At 48.5% G+C, this 16,532-nt stretch overlaps 2 protein-coding genes across 3 annotated transcripts; one reads left to right on the top strand and one right to left on the bottom strand.

Moving 5' to 3' along the window:
* Window positions 1-105: 105 nt before the first annotated feature.
* On the bottom strand, window positions 106-9,705 carry PMEL (premelanosome protein). The gene is made up of 12 exons (XM_044228249.1): window positions 9,691-9,705; window positions 8,994-9,119; window positions 6,278-6,388; window positions 5,983-6,129; window positions 5,139-5,273; window positions 4,613-4,774; window positions 3,643-4,341; window positions 2,803-2,919; window positions 2,483-2,567; window positions 2,166-2,371; window positions 1,980-2,067; window positions 106-352 (listed from the first exon to the last, which is right to left on the bottom strand). Exons 2-12 carry the CDS (start codon window positions 9,067-9,069, stop codon window positions 208-210), a joined length of 1,971 nt encoding a protein of 656 aa, XP_044084184.1. The 5' UTR covers window positions 9,070-9,119; window positions 9,691-9,705; the 3' UTR covers window positions 106-207.
* Window positions 9,706-9,847: 142 nt separating this feature from the next.
* On the top strand, window positions 9,848-15,409 carry CDK2 (cyclin dependent kinase 2). Of its 2 annotated transcripts, XM_044227718.1 has the most exons (8): window positions 9,848-10,181; window positions 10,905-10,982; window positions 11,091-11,211; window positions 11,871-12,041; window positions 12,508-12,609; window positions 13,262-13,405; window positions 13,709-13,912; window positions 14,182-15,409. In XM_044227718.1, the coding sequence occupies exons 1-8, from the start codon at window positions 10,066-10,068 to the stop codon at window positions 14,284-14,286; spliced, it is 1,041 nt and encodes a 346-aa protein (XP_044083653.1). In that variant the 5' UTR covers window positions 9,848-10,065; the 3' UTR covers window positions 14,287-15,409. The 2 variants fall into 2 exon arrangements, with proteins under 2 accessions (XP_044083653.1, XP_044083654.1); XM_044227719.1 differs by lacking the exon at window positions 13,262-13,405.
* The last annotated feature ends 1,123 nt before the right edge of the window (window positions 15,410-16,532 follow it).

Genomic DNA, 16,532 nt, shown 5'->3' with positions numbered 1-16,532 from the left:
CACTGGGATATCTGTTAAGTAAATGGTACACCTCCTTCCCATATACCTCCCCTCCTCAAATGACACAGATACTCCCAGAAGCAAGAAAAAAACCAGCATCAGGTTCTGAGTATTTATTCCAGGTAATGGTAGTCTCCAAGGGAAGACTGGAAAAAAGATAGGTATGGCTGTCCACCCTCAGCAAATCACAGCATCACGTGAGACTACTCAGACCTGCTGCTGCCCACTGAGGAGGGGCCTGTTCTCACCAATGGGGCAAGAGCGGAAGACCTGGGGCAGCCGCAGCCAATGGGTGCTACCATGTGGCAGCTGGGGAACGGGGAGAGCTGAGCCCTGCTTCAGAAGTCTTCGCCTGAAATTGGGAGAAGAAGGCAGAAACTGATTAGCAATGGACAAGGGAAGCCTATCTGTGCTTCTCCAAAACAGAGGTCCCCGGTTTACTTGAACTTGGTCCTAGCTCCCTCCCATTCTCACCAACAAGTTTCATCTTGTCTTGTATTTATGGTAACCTCTGTCCATTCCCCTCTTATCCTACAAGCTTCCCGGCTTTGAGGACCTTGGCATTCTAGGCCTGAGGATCTGCCCTTCTCACATATGGGCAGAGGACTCAGGTCACCCAATTTCCTCCACTCTTTTTTTTTTTTTTAAAGATTTTATTTATTTATGTGACAGAGAGAAATCACAAGTAGATGGAGAGGCAAGCAGAGAGAGAGAGAGAAGCAGGCTCCCTGCTGAGCAGAGAGCCCGATGCGGGACTTGATCCCAGGACCCTGAGATCATGACCTGAGCCAAAGGCAGCAGCTTAACCCACTGAGCCACCCAGGCACCCCCCCTTTTTTTTTTTTTAAAGATTCTATTTATTTATTTGACAGACAGAGATCACAAGTAGGCAGAGAGGCAGGCAGAGAGAGAGGGGAGGAAGCAGGCTCCCTGCAGAGCAGAGAGCCTGATGCAGGGCTCGATCCCAGGACCCCGGGATCATGACCTGAGCCAAAGGCAGAGGCTTTAACCCACTGAGCCACAGGCGCCCCTCTTTTTTTTTTTTAAGATTTTTATTTATTTGACAGAGAGATTACAAGTAGGTGGAGAGAGGGGGAAGCAGGCTCCCTGCTGAGCAGAGAGCCCAATGCAGGGCTCTATCCTAGTACCCTGAGATCATGACCTGAGCTGAAGGCAGAGGCCTAACCCACTGAGCCACCCAGGCACCTCAGTTTACTCCACTCTTTTTTTTTTTTTTTTTTTTTTTAAAGATTTTATTTATTTATTTGAGAGAGAGAGACAGTGAGAGAGAGCATGAGCGAGGAGAAGGTCAGAGAGCGAAGCAGACTCCCCATGGAGCTGGGAGCCTGATGTGGGACTCGATCCCGGGACTCCAGGATCACGCCCTGAGCCGAAGGCAGTCGTCCAACCAACTGCGCCACCCAGGCGTCCCTACTCCACTCTTGATATTATTTTTTTTTAAGATTTTATTTATTTATTTGACAAAGAGAGATCACAAGTAGGCAGAGAGGCAGGCAGGGAGAGGGAGAAGCAGGCTCCCCGCTGAGCAGAGAGCCCGATGTGGGGCTTGATCCCAGAACCCTGGGATCATGACCTGAGCCGAAGGCAGAGGCTTAACCCACTAAGCCACCCAGGTGCCCCACTCTTGATATTATTAATAACAATAGTCATCAGTATCATCACTTATTATACTCCTGCTTCAGAGCTGGGTGCTTTACCCACATTATCTCTAATCCTTACAACAGCCGCCTATGGCAGATACTAGTTTTCCTACTTATTAGAGGCTCAGAGATGTTAAGCTGCTTTCCCAAGGTCCCTCCAGCCAGACTACAGCCCAGGTCCATTTAACTTCCAAGTTTGGGCTCTTTCCTTGGATACCATGCTTCTTCAAAAAAGTGATGGTTTCTTCTCCTCTTGAGGAAAAATGAGTAGTGGTAATAAAGGATAAGGGGGTGTGAACTAGACAGTGGGACTCTCACCTATATATCAGAGATACAAGCACCGTAGCCATCAACACCAGCAGGATGCCCACAAACAGGGGAGCCTGTCCAAGGCCTGCTTCTTGCCCTGTGAGCAGAATCCCAGGCTTCGGTTAGTGTCTGCTCCCTGCCACATAGCCTCTGCCCATTCCCCCTCTTCATCCTAACTCTTGTCCAGGTACCTACCAGGCATTACAAGCTGGGTGCTGACCATTGCCAGACTGTTGGCATCGGCCAAAGACACATTGAGGCAGTAAGTCCCTGAGCCACCCTTTAGGACTTGGTGTAAAACCAGCTGGCAGGCAGGGCTGGGTGGCACAGGCTGACAGAGCCGCTGGGCAGGGGGCCGGCAGCCTGGTGAGGAGATGTCCATGCAAGCTTCCTTGGGCAGTCTGCAAGAGGTGTCCAGCTTAAGTCAGGGCAACTGGGAAGGAGCACTAGACACCAGAGACCAATGCAACAGTCAACCTAAGAGTTCTCAGGACAACTAGTGGGACACTCACCCTCCTTGGCAAGAAACTGTCAGCTCAAATGCATCCCCTTCGCTGGATGGCACAGCCTGTAGGATCTCAGCTCTCTCAATACCTCCTGCAAAGTTGCAAGAGTTTAGGTCTGGGATGCCTCTACCAGACCTCTCCAAAGGCCCACAGAGAGGAAAACCCTAGGCCTGCTTCCCCAATCCCATCCCTGCCTTCAAAAGAAAAACCCTGGGATTTGAGTGTTCTTGTCCCGCTGAGTAATTCCCTCCAAGGTATGCTTCCACCGGCCAGCCTTAGGCAGTACACACCTCCCTCCACCAGCCCCCAAAGCAGTCAAGACTCACGGACAATGTCCAGGGTGAGAGAAAAGGAGCCGTATCGATATAGAACACAATCCAGGGGGGTCTGTCGCTTTGCCAGGATTAAGGTAGCTGCATCATCCAGCAGGGGACTCTGGGAACCTGGCAGGAGAGGATTGAAGAAGAGACAAATGACTCACCTGGAAGTAGAGGCCACACAGGCATTTTTCTAGGTAGACCCAGAGCTGGTGGATCGTGACTTGGAATCAGAAAAGACCTGGAAAACCTCATTTTACGGATAAGGAAACTAGAGCCCAGAAGGAGGAATGGGCACCCTAGAGTCACACAGTTAGGAGTAGAGTTGGAGTTTTAAGAAATTCCAAATATTTCTCTCCCCCCACATTGTGCTGGGTCCTTGTCTAGACACGACACAAGTGCCACCCTGTCACGCCTACCTTTTCAGCGTTCCTACCACAATTTCAGGTTGACCTGCTTTAAGATAGAATCCAGGGGTAGGAAATGGTGCCAGAATCTGAGACAGAATATTATGCATTTATACTTGCACAGAAAAGTGAGATCCGATTATTATGTAAATGACCATGGTGTGTTCCCTGGCCTTCTCCTCAGGGAATAGCTCTCCTCAGGGACAGAGAAGCAGCAAGCACCCGCTCCATGACCCAGGGGAGACCCTGGTTTCCTGGTTCCCATATCTATTCCGTGTTACTAAGAGGGACTTGAGGGCCTAAAACTAGTGGGAGCTCTGATGGGATTCCATTGATGAGCAAAGGATTGGGTATCATCTGTGGCCTAGGTAAGTCTTTGAGCTCTTCAGAGTAGTGACAAATGCCCCACCCCAGTGAACCTCGTTCACACTGGCCCTCTTACCTGTAATACCTTCCATAGACACGAAAGGGTTGGCATCTGGACCCTCAGGCTCAGGTGTGGGCACCTCTCCAGCTGTGGGCTCCACCGACTCTTTCGTTGTTACCTGTACAGCTGTGGTTCCAGAGGGCTCTGCGGTTGACCCTTCACGGGTTGTACCCACAGTCTCTGCAAGTGTGGTACCTGTGACCTCTGAACTTGGAACCTGCTCAGCTGTAGTACCTGTGCCCTCTGTGCTTAACACCTGTACGAGTGTAGTGACCTCCGTGGTCGGCATCTGCACAGCTGTGGTTCTGGAAGGCTCCGCAGTTGGCACCTGACTACGTGTAGTACTTCTGACTTCTGCAGTAGGCACGTGCTCAGCTGTGGTGCCAGGGGCCTCTGCAGTTGGCACGTGCCCATCTGTGGTGACTGGAACTGGGGAGGAGCCACAGGATGTGAGAGGAATGGCAGCCTGCAGCACCACCTGGGCAGTGATTGGGCCGGGCTCTAGGTAAGTGTGAGTGACCACAAGGGCCCGAGAGATCAGGGTCCCAGTATGGTCTCCAAAGTCCCAGGTGTAGGAGAGGTCAGCCCCGGACAAATAACCACTGGGGTCATGGAGCTGGAGGGCAAAGGTCAAAGGATGATTTCTCAGGAAGTGCTTGTTCCCTCCATCCAAGGCCTGCAGCTGGGACACACTCACGGAGAAAGGAACCTGGTCTGGGATTGGAGCCAGAAAAGGTGAGAACTAGACGTGGGCCACAGCTTCTTTCACAGCCACACTCTGCAACTCAAGCTGACTGGACCTTCACTGGCTCGAAGCCCCACATTCTTCCGCCCACGTCTTCCTGGCTCTGCCCTTTTAAGGTTACACACCATTTCCCTTTTCCCCATTCCATTTTCCCCTTTCCCTTCTCTTCTTTCCAGTAAGGCCAGGCCTCCCCATCTTTTACCTCCTTGCAACGGGCTCTGCCCCTTCCTGAATCCTTACCCGTAATGGTGAAGGCTGAGCAGGAGTGAGCAAGGGGCACGTAGCTCTGGGACTCCCTGCGGTGGTAGACAGTCACTTCCATGGTATGTGTGCCCAGCATTGCCTTGCCTGTCACAATGCTCAGTCCTGACACTGGGCCCCCCAGAACTTGCCAGTATTGGCCTGAGGTTTTTGAAAAGAAAAGCAGAGGTTGGGGAGGTATTGATCAAAGGCAATGGAGGGGAAGGATTAGAGACAGGACATCAGAGAAGGAAGGTCAAGTAATCTATTAAGTATGGTTATTTCTGATAGTATTTGGAAGGTTGTCCTGTGAGGGTCAGGAAAGGAATCCTGGTAAGGGGCTCCATGGGATAGGACAATAATTGGGGAAGGGCCCCCAGAAACAATTATAATATAGAGAGTTGGAGGGGGCTAGGTGCTATAGAAGAGGAAAGAGCCATGGGGGCAATGAAGATTAGGGAAACTCACAGAGCAAAATGAAATGGGATCAGGTAGGAAGAGGTGAATCCAAGTATGGATGACTCACCCCAGGTCTTCCAGACATAAACAAAGCTTCTTGTCTGAGACCAAGGGCCAGATGGGCAGACCTTCCCATCAGGGAAGACGCAGGCATCGTTAGGTACCTGGGGATACACTGGCTGTCCTCTCCACACCTGGCTCCCTTTAGGGTAGAAACGGAGTCATCCTTGAAACCTGGCATTCCTTTCTATACATCAAAACCCCTACCAGGACTCCCAGAGGGGGGCTGTGGGAATACTCCTTAGCTACATAGTATGTTCCCTTTGCTATCACCCATTTGGGGTGGTAGCAGAAAGAATGGAAACTGGAATTAAAGATCCATATGTACTCAATGACAGACAGGAAAGAGACTGGAATATCATATATCAACATGTTTACAGTGGTTTGCCCTAGCTAGTGGGATAAAAACAATAAGAGCATCAGCTAAGACTTACTGGGCCTCACCTTAGCCTAGGGCAGGTATTATGCTCAATTCTTTATATATTATCACATTTTAATCCTTACAACAAACGTTCAAGGTGGGTATCCTTGTATCCCCATCGTACAGAGAAGGCAATGGAGGCACAGAACAGTTAAGTAACTTGCCCAGGGTAACATGCTATTTATAAATTTAAATCTATGTCTGTCTAAACTCTAGGTCCACTGGGCCTTTTGTCCCCAATTTTGCATACTATATAGATTTTTTTGCTTTATTTGTGTTTTTAAAATTTTTTTCTACAACGAATATTATAGAATACGTATATAATTTGCTAAAAAAAAGTAGAGGGGAAGGGGGACATTCCTTGAGCTCACAGGGGACGCCAACCAATCTGAGCCCTTGGAATAAGGGCCTGGAGTAGAGAGGTACTCACCATTGATGATGGTGTTGTTGGCCCAGACGACCTGCCCATCTGGCAGCACCTTTTGGCTTTCGGGGAAGTGCAGGGCAATAGAGAAGGAGGCATTTGCCCCAACCAGTGTAGGCCCGTCATTACTGACCTTCAAGGACACCTGGCCACCTGGGAAGGACTAGCTGCATTAGCCGGGACTCCTTGGTTTTTCCTCCCCTTATAGCTTTCCCCTTCCCATCTTCCCCAAGCTCCATTCAACCCATATCTTGCTCCTCTCGACATCCCATGCCCTCCCTGGAAATTGCCAATTTCCCACCTCTCCAGCAGTCAGGCCTCTGTATTTCTGCCCACTCTGGATACAGCTGCCTGTTCCAGGCTTTAGTTGTAAGCTGCCTTGGGACACCAAGCCAGTCCTGGTCTCTGGGTCCTGTAAAGAAGATACCATGAAGGCCCTAGGTTCACCCCTCAGTCCCTTGTCAGGGGATTTTATTTTAATGCCTGGGTGGCTCAGTTGGTTAAGCAGCTGCCTTCAGCTCAGGTCATGATCCCAGCGTCCTGGGATCGAGTCCCATATCGGGCTCCTTGCTCGGCAGGGAGCCTGCTTCTCCCTCTGCCTCTGCCTGCCTCTCTGTCTGCCTGTGCTCACTTGCTCTCTCTCCCTCTATCTCTGACAAATAAATAAATAAAATCTTAAAAAAAAAACAAAACTATTTACTTTTTAAAAGATTTTATTTATTTGACAAATACAGATCACAAGTAGGCAGAGAGGCAGGCAGAGAGAGAGAGAGGAGGAAGCAGGCTCTCCGCGGAGCAGAGAGCCCAATGTGGGACTCGATCCCAGGACCCTGGAATCATGACCCGAGCTGAAGGCAGAGGCGTTAACCCACTGAGCCACCCTGGCGCCCTTGTCAGGGGATTTTAAATTACTGAATAGCCACCATGTACTAGGTACAAAGGACTTAAGAAATGAATAAGATACGGCCCTGGAGGGATTCAAGACATGTCCATACAATTCTAATAATTCAAGGTACACTGCTTAATACAAGCCATAACAGACATGCACAAAGTGCAACAAATCAACAGACTAAAGGGATTGGTTCCGCTTTGGCAGATTGGGAAAGACCACTGGAGTGAGGAGTTGGCCTGTGGGATAGAGCACTCTGGGCAGAAGGACCAGCACAAGAGGATGCATGGAGGCATGATAGAAACTTCCCGTGTGGTTGATACACACTGTAAGAGATGAGGCCAAGAAGACAAGTAAAGGCCCTGAGTGCCAAGCAAAGGAATTTGGCCTTCATTCTGTAGGGTAGGCCACAGCAGGAGATTGCGTTTGTTTCATTGAGATATAATTCCTATAGCATAAAATTTACCCTTCAGAAGCTTTTTGAATATGACCAGATCTGTGTTTTAGAAGGACCGCCATGGCAAGCAGTGTAGAGGATGGATCAGAGGCAGGCAAAATTTGGGAGTGGGGACCAAGCAGACAAAATTATAACTGACCAAGAGAGAGGGTTGAGAAAAAAGGATATGATCTGATATGATCATATTTCAGGCTTCTCCTACCCATTTGATTTAGCGATGGCATGGGCATCTGAGCTCCCTCATATGATATGAAAAAAGGATCTAGGGGTGCCTGGGTGGCTCAGTGGGTTAAGCCTCTGCCTTTGGCTTAGGTCATGATCTCAGGGTCCTGGGATCGAGCCCTGCATCGGGCTCTCCGTCCTCCTCTCTCTCTCTCTGCCTGCCTCTCTGCCTCCTTGTAATCTCTGTCAAATAAATAAATAAAATCTTTAAAAAATAAAAAGGATCTATATATGCCTCACCCAGGTACAACAACTATCAACATCTTGCCACATTTGCTTTATCTGTCCTTTGCTGTTTTTGTTTGTTTATTTGTTGGCTAAAGTATTTAGAAGCAAACTGCAGACATCTTGTTCTTTTAACTCTACAATTTCAGTACATATCTGTAAAAAATATGAACATTTTCTTGAATAAGCACAATGTCTTTTCACAATGGACAAAATTATAGAACCCAATTCATATAAAATTTCATGAATATCTAAAAATATCTTATGATTGAAAAAACCAGAATCCAAAAAGTAAGCACAATCTTTTAAGAGGCTCAGGTAGACAGGTATGAACAGAATATTTCCAGAATACATTAAGGAAATAGTAAAGAAAAAGACTTGAAACTGCAGCATAGAAGAGGGAAGTCAGATCAAGGAGAACTTCCCAGAAGTCTGGAGACCAGGGATCTAGAGAGACAAAGGGGATAGTGGGATATGATATCTATATTTTAGCACAGGAGAAACTATCTTCACTCCATTTTTAATGTGTACTGGAAACCTGAGTCTGCGGGGGGCAGGGGGGGCGTCTAGAATCATCTCATTGAGCAACCCACCACTAGAGTAAGAGAATCATAAGATATCCCATTCTTTCTTCACTCCCAACCCTCCCTCCTCAGAGCAGCACGGGACATTCCAGACCCTCTCACCACCCCCACCCCCACCCCTTGCTCCTGTCACGAGGCCCCAATCCCCCAGAGCCTTTTCATGTGATGCTCAGCTGAGACCCCTCTGCCTGTCTCTTCCAGCCCTAGAACAAAAGCATGAGCTGTGTTCACCCATCTCCATCCCAAAGAAGGGAGGTGGTACCTCCTTACCTTTTCTATCCAATGCCATATTCTTTTAGTCCTCACTTATAATACCCTATCCCAAGTGCCTGAGTCATTCCCTAAGTCTTCCATGTATTCCCTTTTGAAGCCCCTGTTCCAGTTCATTGTCCAGGGAGCCTCAGAATTAGGGCCACAATGACCCACTAACCTTTTCCCCTTCCAAGCAGATGGGATTATTTTCAAGCTCAGTCCCAAATCTCCGCATAGTGAGGGAGCTCAGATGCCCATGCCATCGCTAAATCAAATGGGTACGAGAAGCCTGAAATATTGCTGATATCTCCCATGAGGAGGGGAAAAACCAGAGCAGGTGTGCAACCACAAATTCACACTTGTTCATGTCCACACACCACACACTCACCTTCTGTGGCCCCCACAGCCAGAAGAGAACTCATCACAGCCATAAAGAGAAGGCATTTTCTCAGCACCAGACTCATCTTGTTCTTTCTTCCAGCAACGAAAGACGCTGGGGGGCTGGGACAAGCCCCTATATAGGAGAGGGGTGCTCATTTGCATAGCCCTTCCCCCTCTCCCTCCAGGAGAAGCTTGGGAGGGGCAGGAGGACCAAAGAAAGGCAGAACTGACAAGGGATCCTGGTCACTGGACATCCGCTACTCAATGTCAGTTTTTGGTTTCACTAGGTCACACCCTTCTTGACTGGGAAATCGGAAATAATTGGTGGAAGGTCAACTACGTAACATGTACCCGACACATAAAATTAATCATAGGCTGGTGAATCAATCTAGTTTTTGAGTGAAGCCAGGGAACCTCTCAGAAACAGAGGCCCTGCATCCCAAACCACAGAGACAGAATAAGGTGGGTAAAGACGCGGGACGAACATCTTTGAGGCCCAGAAAACCCATACAACGAGATTCCTAGCTTCCTGCTATTAAAACAGATTTTCTGGGCCAGGTGGAATTTAATCTTAGTACGAGACACATTTTCCTAGGGTTGGTGAAACGGCAAATTAAAGATCAGGAAATCCCTACAGATTCAGAAACAGGTGAGAAACTCGACTTCAAACCAGGTACTTGGAAAAAGACATTTAGTTTCCCCACCGAGACAGAAACTTGTACTAAGTAGCCTCAGAACTAAACTTGCGTGAAGTGGAGTCATTTGCGGCGGCTAGGGCGCTGGGCTCACCCCCCGCTCTGACGTTAACCAATAGGAAGGGTTAGGGGCGGAGCTAGGGAAACGCGGGAAGGAGGGGCGGGGCCTCTGGTGGCGGTAGGGAACTGGAGGGGAGGCGGCAACATTGTTTCAAGTTGGACAAATTGACAAGAGGGAGAGATACACTCCGTTCCATCCCGACCTGGGGCTGCAGAGCTGGGCTGGTTTCCCCCTCCTCCACTCCCCGAGAGCCGGGGCCCGCCTTTTGCAGGGTTCCCAGGCCCCAGCTCCAGGGCCGGGCTGACCCGACTCGCTAGCGCTTCATGGAGAACTTCCAAAAAGTGGAAAAGATCGGAGAGGGCACGTACGGAGTTGTGTACAAAGCCAAAAACAAGGTGACGGGAGAAGTGGTGGCGCTTAAAAAAATCCGCCTGGACACGTGAGTGGCCTCTGTACCCGGGACTCCTCTAACTCGGGAGCTCCTTGAGTGCCCCCCGCCCCCACCCCAAGAGGCGGGTAGCCGTCCAAGGACCGGAAGGTAGCAGGGAGGGACTTCTTTTTAAGTGGAGAGGTGGGTTGGAGGACAGTGAAGGGTTTCCCTGTGGAGAGTACAGGGCACTGTAGAATCTACGGGAAACTTCCTCCCCAAAGCCGAGTGATGCCCCCAAATGTGCAGTCAGAAAGACTCAGAAAGAGGAAGGAGTCCTCAGAGATGGGGTCCAGGACTCTCCATAGAGTTGGGTTTTGTGGGAACCGGTGAAGAACACCTTTCTGAATGAAGAGCCCTCCTCACTGCCCCAGCCCCACCCTCATCTTAGAATTCTCTACCTCTTTCAAAAGAATGGCAGTTGAACCTCACTGGCCCCTCTAGGGAGGCTGGGTGCTGCTACTCCTATTTTTTCCCTGTTACCTTCTCTCTTCTTCACCTCCACCAGAAGGCTTTACTTACCTACCCTAGGAAAAGAAGAAATAATGACCTTAACGTATCTAAAAACCACTCCCTGTCCACCCATGAATTAACTCCTACAGCACCCTTTCTCTTTTCTCACTTTCCTAGGGGATGCTGGGGTGGTCTCTCATTGGGAGGAAAAGAATGACTGGGCTGGGGGGAAAGGAGTATTTGTAACCACATTCCTATCTCTGCTTTCTCAACCTCTCCAAGTGAGACAGAGGGTGTACCCAGTACTGCTATACGAGAGATCTCTCTGCTTAAGGAACTTAACCACCCTAATATTGTCAAGTAAGTATACACCTAGAAAGTGCTCTGACAGTGAAGGAGGATGTGTTCTGTCTTTGTAGCCTGGGTATTACTCTAACTCACCTCCATTCCTGGACCTCCCTTACCTAGGCTGCTGGATGTCATCCACACGGAAAACAAACTCTACCTGGTTTTTGAGTTTCTGCATCAGGATCTGAAGAAATTTATGGATGCCTCTGCTTTGACTGGCATTCCTCTTCCCCTCATCAAGGTAATCCTTCTCATCAACTCCTCCCCAACATGGGCAAGTTTTGTGGGTACTGAAAGGGGGCAATTCAGACAGAGTGATGATTTTTAATCTTGGCTTCCTTCCCAGCCCTCATCCCCCTACACACACACACACACACCCCTTTCTTTTGTGGCTCTTTCACTGCTCATTATGCTTATTAACCCCTGGGCTGGTCTGGAGAATCAAAGAAGTTGAAACTCTAGTGAGTCAACTTTGTAGCACAGGTGGAAAGTCAGATGAAACTCAGATAAATGGGACTTGAGGGCACTTGGTAGATTCCTCCAAGAAGCCCTTCCACTTGTTTGGTAGGAGAAATAGTCAGTGAATCACTGCTGTCTGTTCTAGCGCTGGGTTCTTTACTCCCTGAGCTACTTTCAGTCTATCAACAAGCGTTTATTCAATGCACATTGAGCACATTCAATGTGCTAGGCACAGAATATGGAAAAGAGATGCAAAACTAAATAAGACCTGGTCCTTGTCTTCACTGGAAGGGCCTCTCACTCCATGGGGAGATACAGTTTATAAACATGTCATTATAATCCAATACAGTAAAAGGCTGTAGTCAAGCTTTGCAGGCAGAGAGTAGACCCTAATAGCTCACTGTGGTAGAGAAACAAAGTCCTCTCTCTCTTCTTTGTCAGAGCTATCTGTTCCAGCTGCTCCAAGGCCTAGCCTTCTGCCATTCTCATCGGGTTCTGCACCGAGACCTCAAACCTCAGAATCTGCTTATCAATGCAGAGGGGGCCATCAAGCTAGCAGACTTTGGACTAGCCAGAGCCTTTGGAGTCCCTGTTCGTACTTACACCCACGAGGTGAGACCCTCTGCATTTCTTCTCTGAACTTCTGGGAGGTGTTAACAAGGACATTCACAAAATTACTAAACCTACCTGGCCAGCAGTTTCTCTCTCCACTAGATGGAAAGTATCTCTGGCACCCCAAGAAGTTTTAGAGTATGCACTGAGTTCATACTGTGGGGCTAACTGGGCTTTGATAGGTACCAAGCCAGGAAAGCTGGATGGCACACTATTAAAACTATGATTGCTTGTCTCAAGTTTTCCAGGAGGGTGGCAAATTGTGGGTTCAGAAAATATGGTCCTCAGAGTCATGGACGAGGCTAACTCTGGTCTAAGAAGTTGTATGTAATCATTTAATGAAAGAAAGTCAGAAATATGGGAAGGAAGAAGGGAAAGAAAGTTAGCAGAGTAACACTGAAGAGCTGAGATGTGGGAATCACCATGCCCTGTGCACCACCCCTCCTCTTCCTGCTCTTGTCCCCAGGTCGTGACCCTGTGGTACCGAGCACCTGAAATCCTTCTGGGCTGCAAGTACTACTCCACAGCTGTAGATATCTGGAGCCTGGGCTGCATCTTTGCTGAGATGGTATGGAGGCAAGCCCAAGTTCCACCCAGCTCACTCTTCCCCATATTCAAGAACACCAGAACTATTTCTCTGCCTAGACCAGTGGCCCTTCTGTTATCATAGGACTTCTTTCTTCAGAGTAGCACCAAGGCGGGTAGGCGGGAAAGGACAGGACTGTTGTCCCTGATGTCAACCACAATGTTGGTACAGCCTCAGACGGCCTTAGCACTCAATACACATCTCTTATTGACAAACTGAGCTAAATCTGTAGCTCTTTTAGCTTTAGTTTGCATTTATTTGGGAGAATGAGTACCTACCATTCGGTGCCTCCTTCATTTGGCCTGTAGACCTTATTGTAGGGTTCCAGGAGTACAGCGAAACCAACTGTATTCACTACAAACTTAAATCATGTGCCCCTCGACTTCTGGCTCTTCAGAATGAAGAATCCCCGAGCCCCAGCCTTTGATAGGAGCTTTTGTCCCCTTTAATATAACAGTGGAGTGGGCTGCATTTTCAAATCAAATCAGCAATTTGTTTTATGGTCCTTTATTTGGGTTGTAACTGGGGGCTTAGAGACCATTAGCCTGTATGTAAAATGTGCATTTATCCCCCAGTACATTACCTTACAATTGCCCATATTCCTCTCTCAATTCATCAAAAAATATTTGTTAAGCACCTAGTGTGTACCCAGCACCATGCTAGGTGCTGTGGGGAACACAGAAGAAATGGAAGACACAGTCTCTGCCCGCTGTGCTCCTATCTAGAAGTGGCTGCATCACAAGGAGGGGGGATGACCGCAGTGTCTACCCCACACCCCGTGAGTGGCTTGGGATCCCTTTGCTACATGTCAGTGGCACCCCAGACATTCACCCCCTCCCAGCCCCACCCAGCCTTGGGGATCTGCAAAGGCATGGTTGGGGGAAGGAAGGAGGGGGCGAGGAGAGAGATGAAGGGACTTCATTGTCTCAAGCTCTGTGTGACTGACCCCATGAAAGGCCCTGGGGAGGGAGTCATGGGGCCCAGCTGACCTTCCACTGCCTGTGGGAACCTCCATTGCACAGGGAGCAGCTTTGACTGACGTCAGTGCGGGTCTTGGCCTTTTCTCTTTCCCCATTTTCAGGTGACCCGCCGGGCCTTATTCCCTGGAGATTCTGAAATTGACCAACTTTTCCGGATCTTTCGGACTCTGGGGACCCCAGATGAAGTGGTTTGGCCAGGAGTTACTTCTATGCCTGATTATAAGCCAAGTTTCCCCAAGTGGGCCCGGCAGGATTTTAGCAAAGTTGTTCCTCCCTTGGATGAAGATGGACGGAGCTTGCTATCGGTGAGAGTTGGGGATGGGCACCCATTTCCTCTCATTTACTTCCCTAGGGCAGGTTTTTTTCCAGGATGAAGGAAGATGAGACCCTGGACTCTGGGTCTTGGCATTTCCTTAGCCCCTGCTTCTCTCTCTCCCTATTGGCACACCTATTCAAATATAGGGAGGAGGGAATTGGGGTTAAAGGAATTCTGGTTTCCTGATTTCTTGGAACACCTGCTGCCCATGTAGTCCACTGTCACATCACTGAAGTCAGCATACATCTCTCCCTCCAGCAAATGCTGCACTACGACCCCAACAAGCGGATTTCGGCAAAGGCAGCTCTGGCTCACCCTTTCTTCCAGGATGTGACCAAGCCAGTACCCCACCTTCGACTCTGATGTCTTTCCCCCAGCCCCTACCCCAAGTCTCACACTCTCCTCCAGAGGGCCCTCATTTGGCTTGGCCCTGGGCTATTTGCCCTCTGTTCTGGTCTGGCTGCCTTCACACCCACCTCCCCCTCTTAGCCAGCCAACTTGGGATATAAGGGGTAGAGGGGAGAAACAGGTGAAAATGAAAGGAAGCTTCAGTATTAGATGCACTTAAATCCCTCCATCACCCTCTCCCCCTCCTCTTAGTCATTGCTGAGGAGGGCTGGTATTTAAAAAAAAAAAAAAAAAAAAACAAAACTGACTCTCCCCCCGCCCCCCACCTAGGGTTTGCCATCCCAATCTCTGAAAGCCCTGAAATTATTATTTCCTGTGTTTAAGATGACAGACACACCAAGCCTTCTGTGGCCACTGTGTAAGACCAACTGATAGCAGAGGACCTAAGTTGGAACTTTTGAAAACCAAGCAAAACAAAAACATAGGGAGAGCCCTGTTTTAAAGAATTAGGTTATAAAATAGACCAACCAGTTTATACCCTAGTTTTAGTGTTTCATCTCACCTAACAGTCTAGGAGACTCAAGACTCCCAGTCTCTGTAGCCCTGATGGGACTACAGTAGAAATGATTGCCCCTAGTCCCCCTATCTGTCCCTCCTATGGGCAAGAGGTGTTTAGGAAGCTCTAGGACAGGGACTGTGCTTTACCATGGCCTTATGAGGCAAGGAAAAGTTGTCTGAATGTTTCTCTTCCTTTTAAGATTCTTAGTTCTTAATGTCCTAGGTCCCATCTTCCTCTGAAGGCCAACCCCCACAGGAGTGGAAATTAGGGTTTAGACATCATTTTGAGAATGCTGACACGTTTTTAGGGCTGGGACTGAATGAGGGCATTGGGAAAATTTTTTTCTTTAAAAGAAGGATGAACAATTATATTTATATTTCATTCAGGTTATAGTAGTTTTTTAAGTAGGAATGGGTGGATGTGTTGCCATGTGCACCTTGGGATTTTGTAATGCAAATGTTTAAAAAAGAGTATTTTTCCTTTTTATGGTTTTGTCTCTCTTCTCCCACCTCTTCAAGTGTTCTTGCTATTAACGTTATTTGTAATTTAGTTTGTAATCATTAAAAACAAAAGTTCCTAGTTTTATAGTTTATTACTTTCCTCCTTTAATTACATATTTATTTACAGAAAGAATGATGTGAGAGAGAGAATATGAATGTGTATATGTGATAGCTGGTTTCAGAGCTCCCCTTTCACTAATCTCTCTGTGCAGGGCTACCCACCTCACCCAGTTTGGCCACTTTTATGCAATTGGGATAGTGCTGAAAGTGGGCAAAATGGGAACTGTTGCCCCCATTTTATTGCTGGGGAAACAGAAACCTACTTCACTTTCCCCACAAACCTGAATCATCCCCTGAAAACACACACAAACACACACCACATACATGTACATTCAAGGTGGCAATTCCAGAATTTCAGAGACTTAGGAGGGCCTTAGGAGCAGCAGTGCGGTTGGTAGTGGGCTCCATGAGAATTTGCCTGAACACTGAATTTCCCGGTAAGCTCGTCGTTTTTCTGTTTTACTGTACATCACAGTTTTCTAAAGATACTTTAATCACATTTACATACGACTCAGAATATATCCGTTGTCTGTATGAAAAATTATAATGGAGGGTGATAAAGTCTCCCCAAGCTACCACTTACTGGAGTTGCCTCCGTCTCAACCCCACCGAAAGACATCTCAGACCGCTGGCACCGGCCCCCCACAAAAAAGAGGTCGCATCGACAAGAGCGCCACTTAAATTCCCAGGCTCTGGGTCCTTAGGTGAGATGTTTCTTTTTACGCCGTCAATTTGTCATAGAGGGCGGGGCGCCAGGGTCAGCCCCCGCCAAATCCGGGGGGAGGGGCGAAGGTCAGCAGCTGCCTTCCTAAGGCTTTTTTCAACCCCGCCTTGCCTGCCATTCAAGTTCCGAATCTTCCCAGTACTGGTTAAAGCTTCACTTGGACCCGCCTCCATCACTCACCTGATTAGATGTTTATGAGTCAAAAGGCGGAGTCATGAGGTTGTCGAGATATTATTGGTTGACATGTACGCCTGTCACCAGCGCACCGCCCCCGTCTCAGAAAGCTTGCTCTTTAATGGCCCCCCACCTCGTCCATCTTCAGAGTTTCCCTCTCTATATTGGTCGGGGCCCCGCCTATCCAGTCCCTCGCTCGTACTCGTTGGTGACCGCGCCGGAAGAGGCCCGCCTTTCTCCAGAA

This window comes from Neovison vison, chromosome 12 (genome assembly GCF_020171115.1).
Source record: "Neovison vison isolate M4711 chromosome 12, ASM_NN_V1, whole genome shotgun sequence".
NCBI classification, from domain to species: Eukaryota; Metazoa; Chordata; class Mammalia; order Carnivora; family Mustelidae; genus Neogale; species Neogale vison.
Note: the sequence above shows the minus strand (reverse complement) of the source record. Positions and strands in the feature narration are given on the sequence as shown.

Excerpts from the sequence above, each read along its gene's own strand:
- PMEL (XM_044228249.1), bottom strand. The coding sequence starts at position 9,069 with ATGAGTCTGGTGCTGAGAAAATGCCTTCTCTTTATGGCTGTGATGAGT. Across the intron at positions 6,130-6,277 it reads GAGGCCTGACTGCTGGAGAG|GTGGCCAGGTGTCCTTGAAG; the intron begins GTGGGAAATTGG and ends AGTCCTTCCCAG. Across the intron at positions 4,342-4,612 it reads CTCAGCCTTCACCATTACGG|ACCAGGTTCCTTTCTCCGTG; the intron begins GTAAGGATTCAG and ends CTCCAATCCCAG.
- CDK2 (XM_044227718.1), top strand. The coding sequence starts at position 10,066 with ATGGAGAACTTCCAAAAAGTGGAAAAGATCGGAGAGGGCACGTACGGA. Across the intron at positions 12,042-12,507 it reads TTCGTACTTACACCCACGAG|GTCGTGACCCTGTGGTACCG; the intron begins GTGAGACCCTCT and ends TCTTGTCCCCAG. Across the intron at positions 13,406-13,708 it reads CAGTGTCTACCCCACACCCC|GTGACCCGCCGGGCCTTATT; the intron begins GTGAGTGGCTTG and ends CCCCATTTTCAG.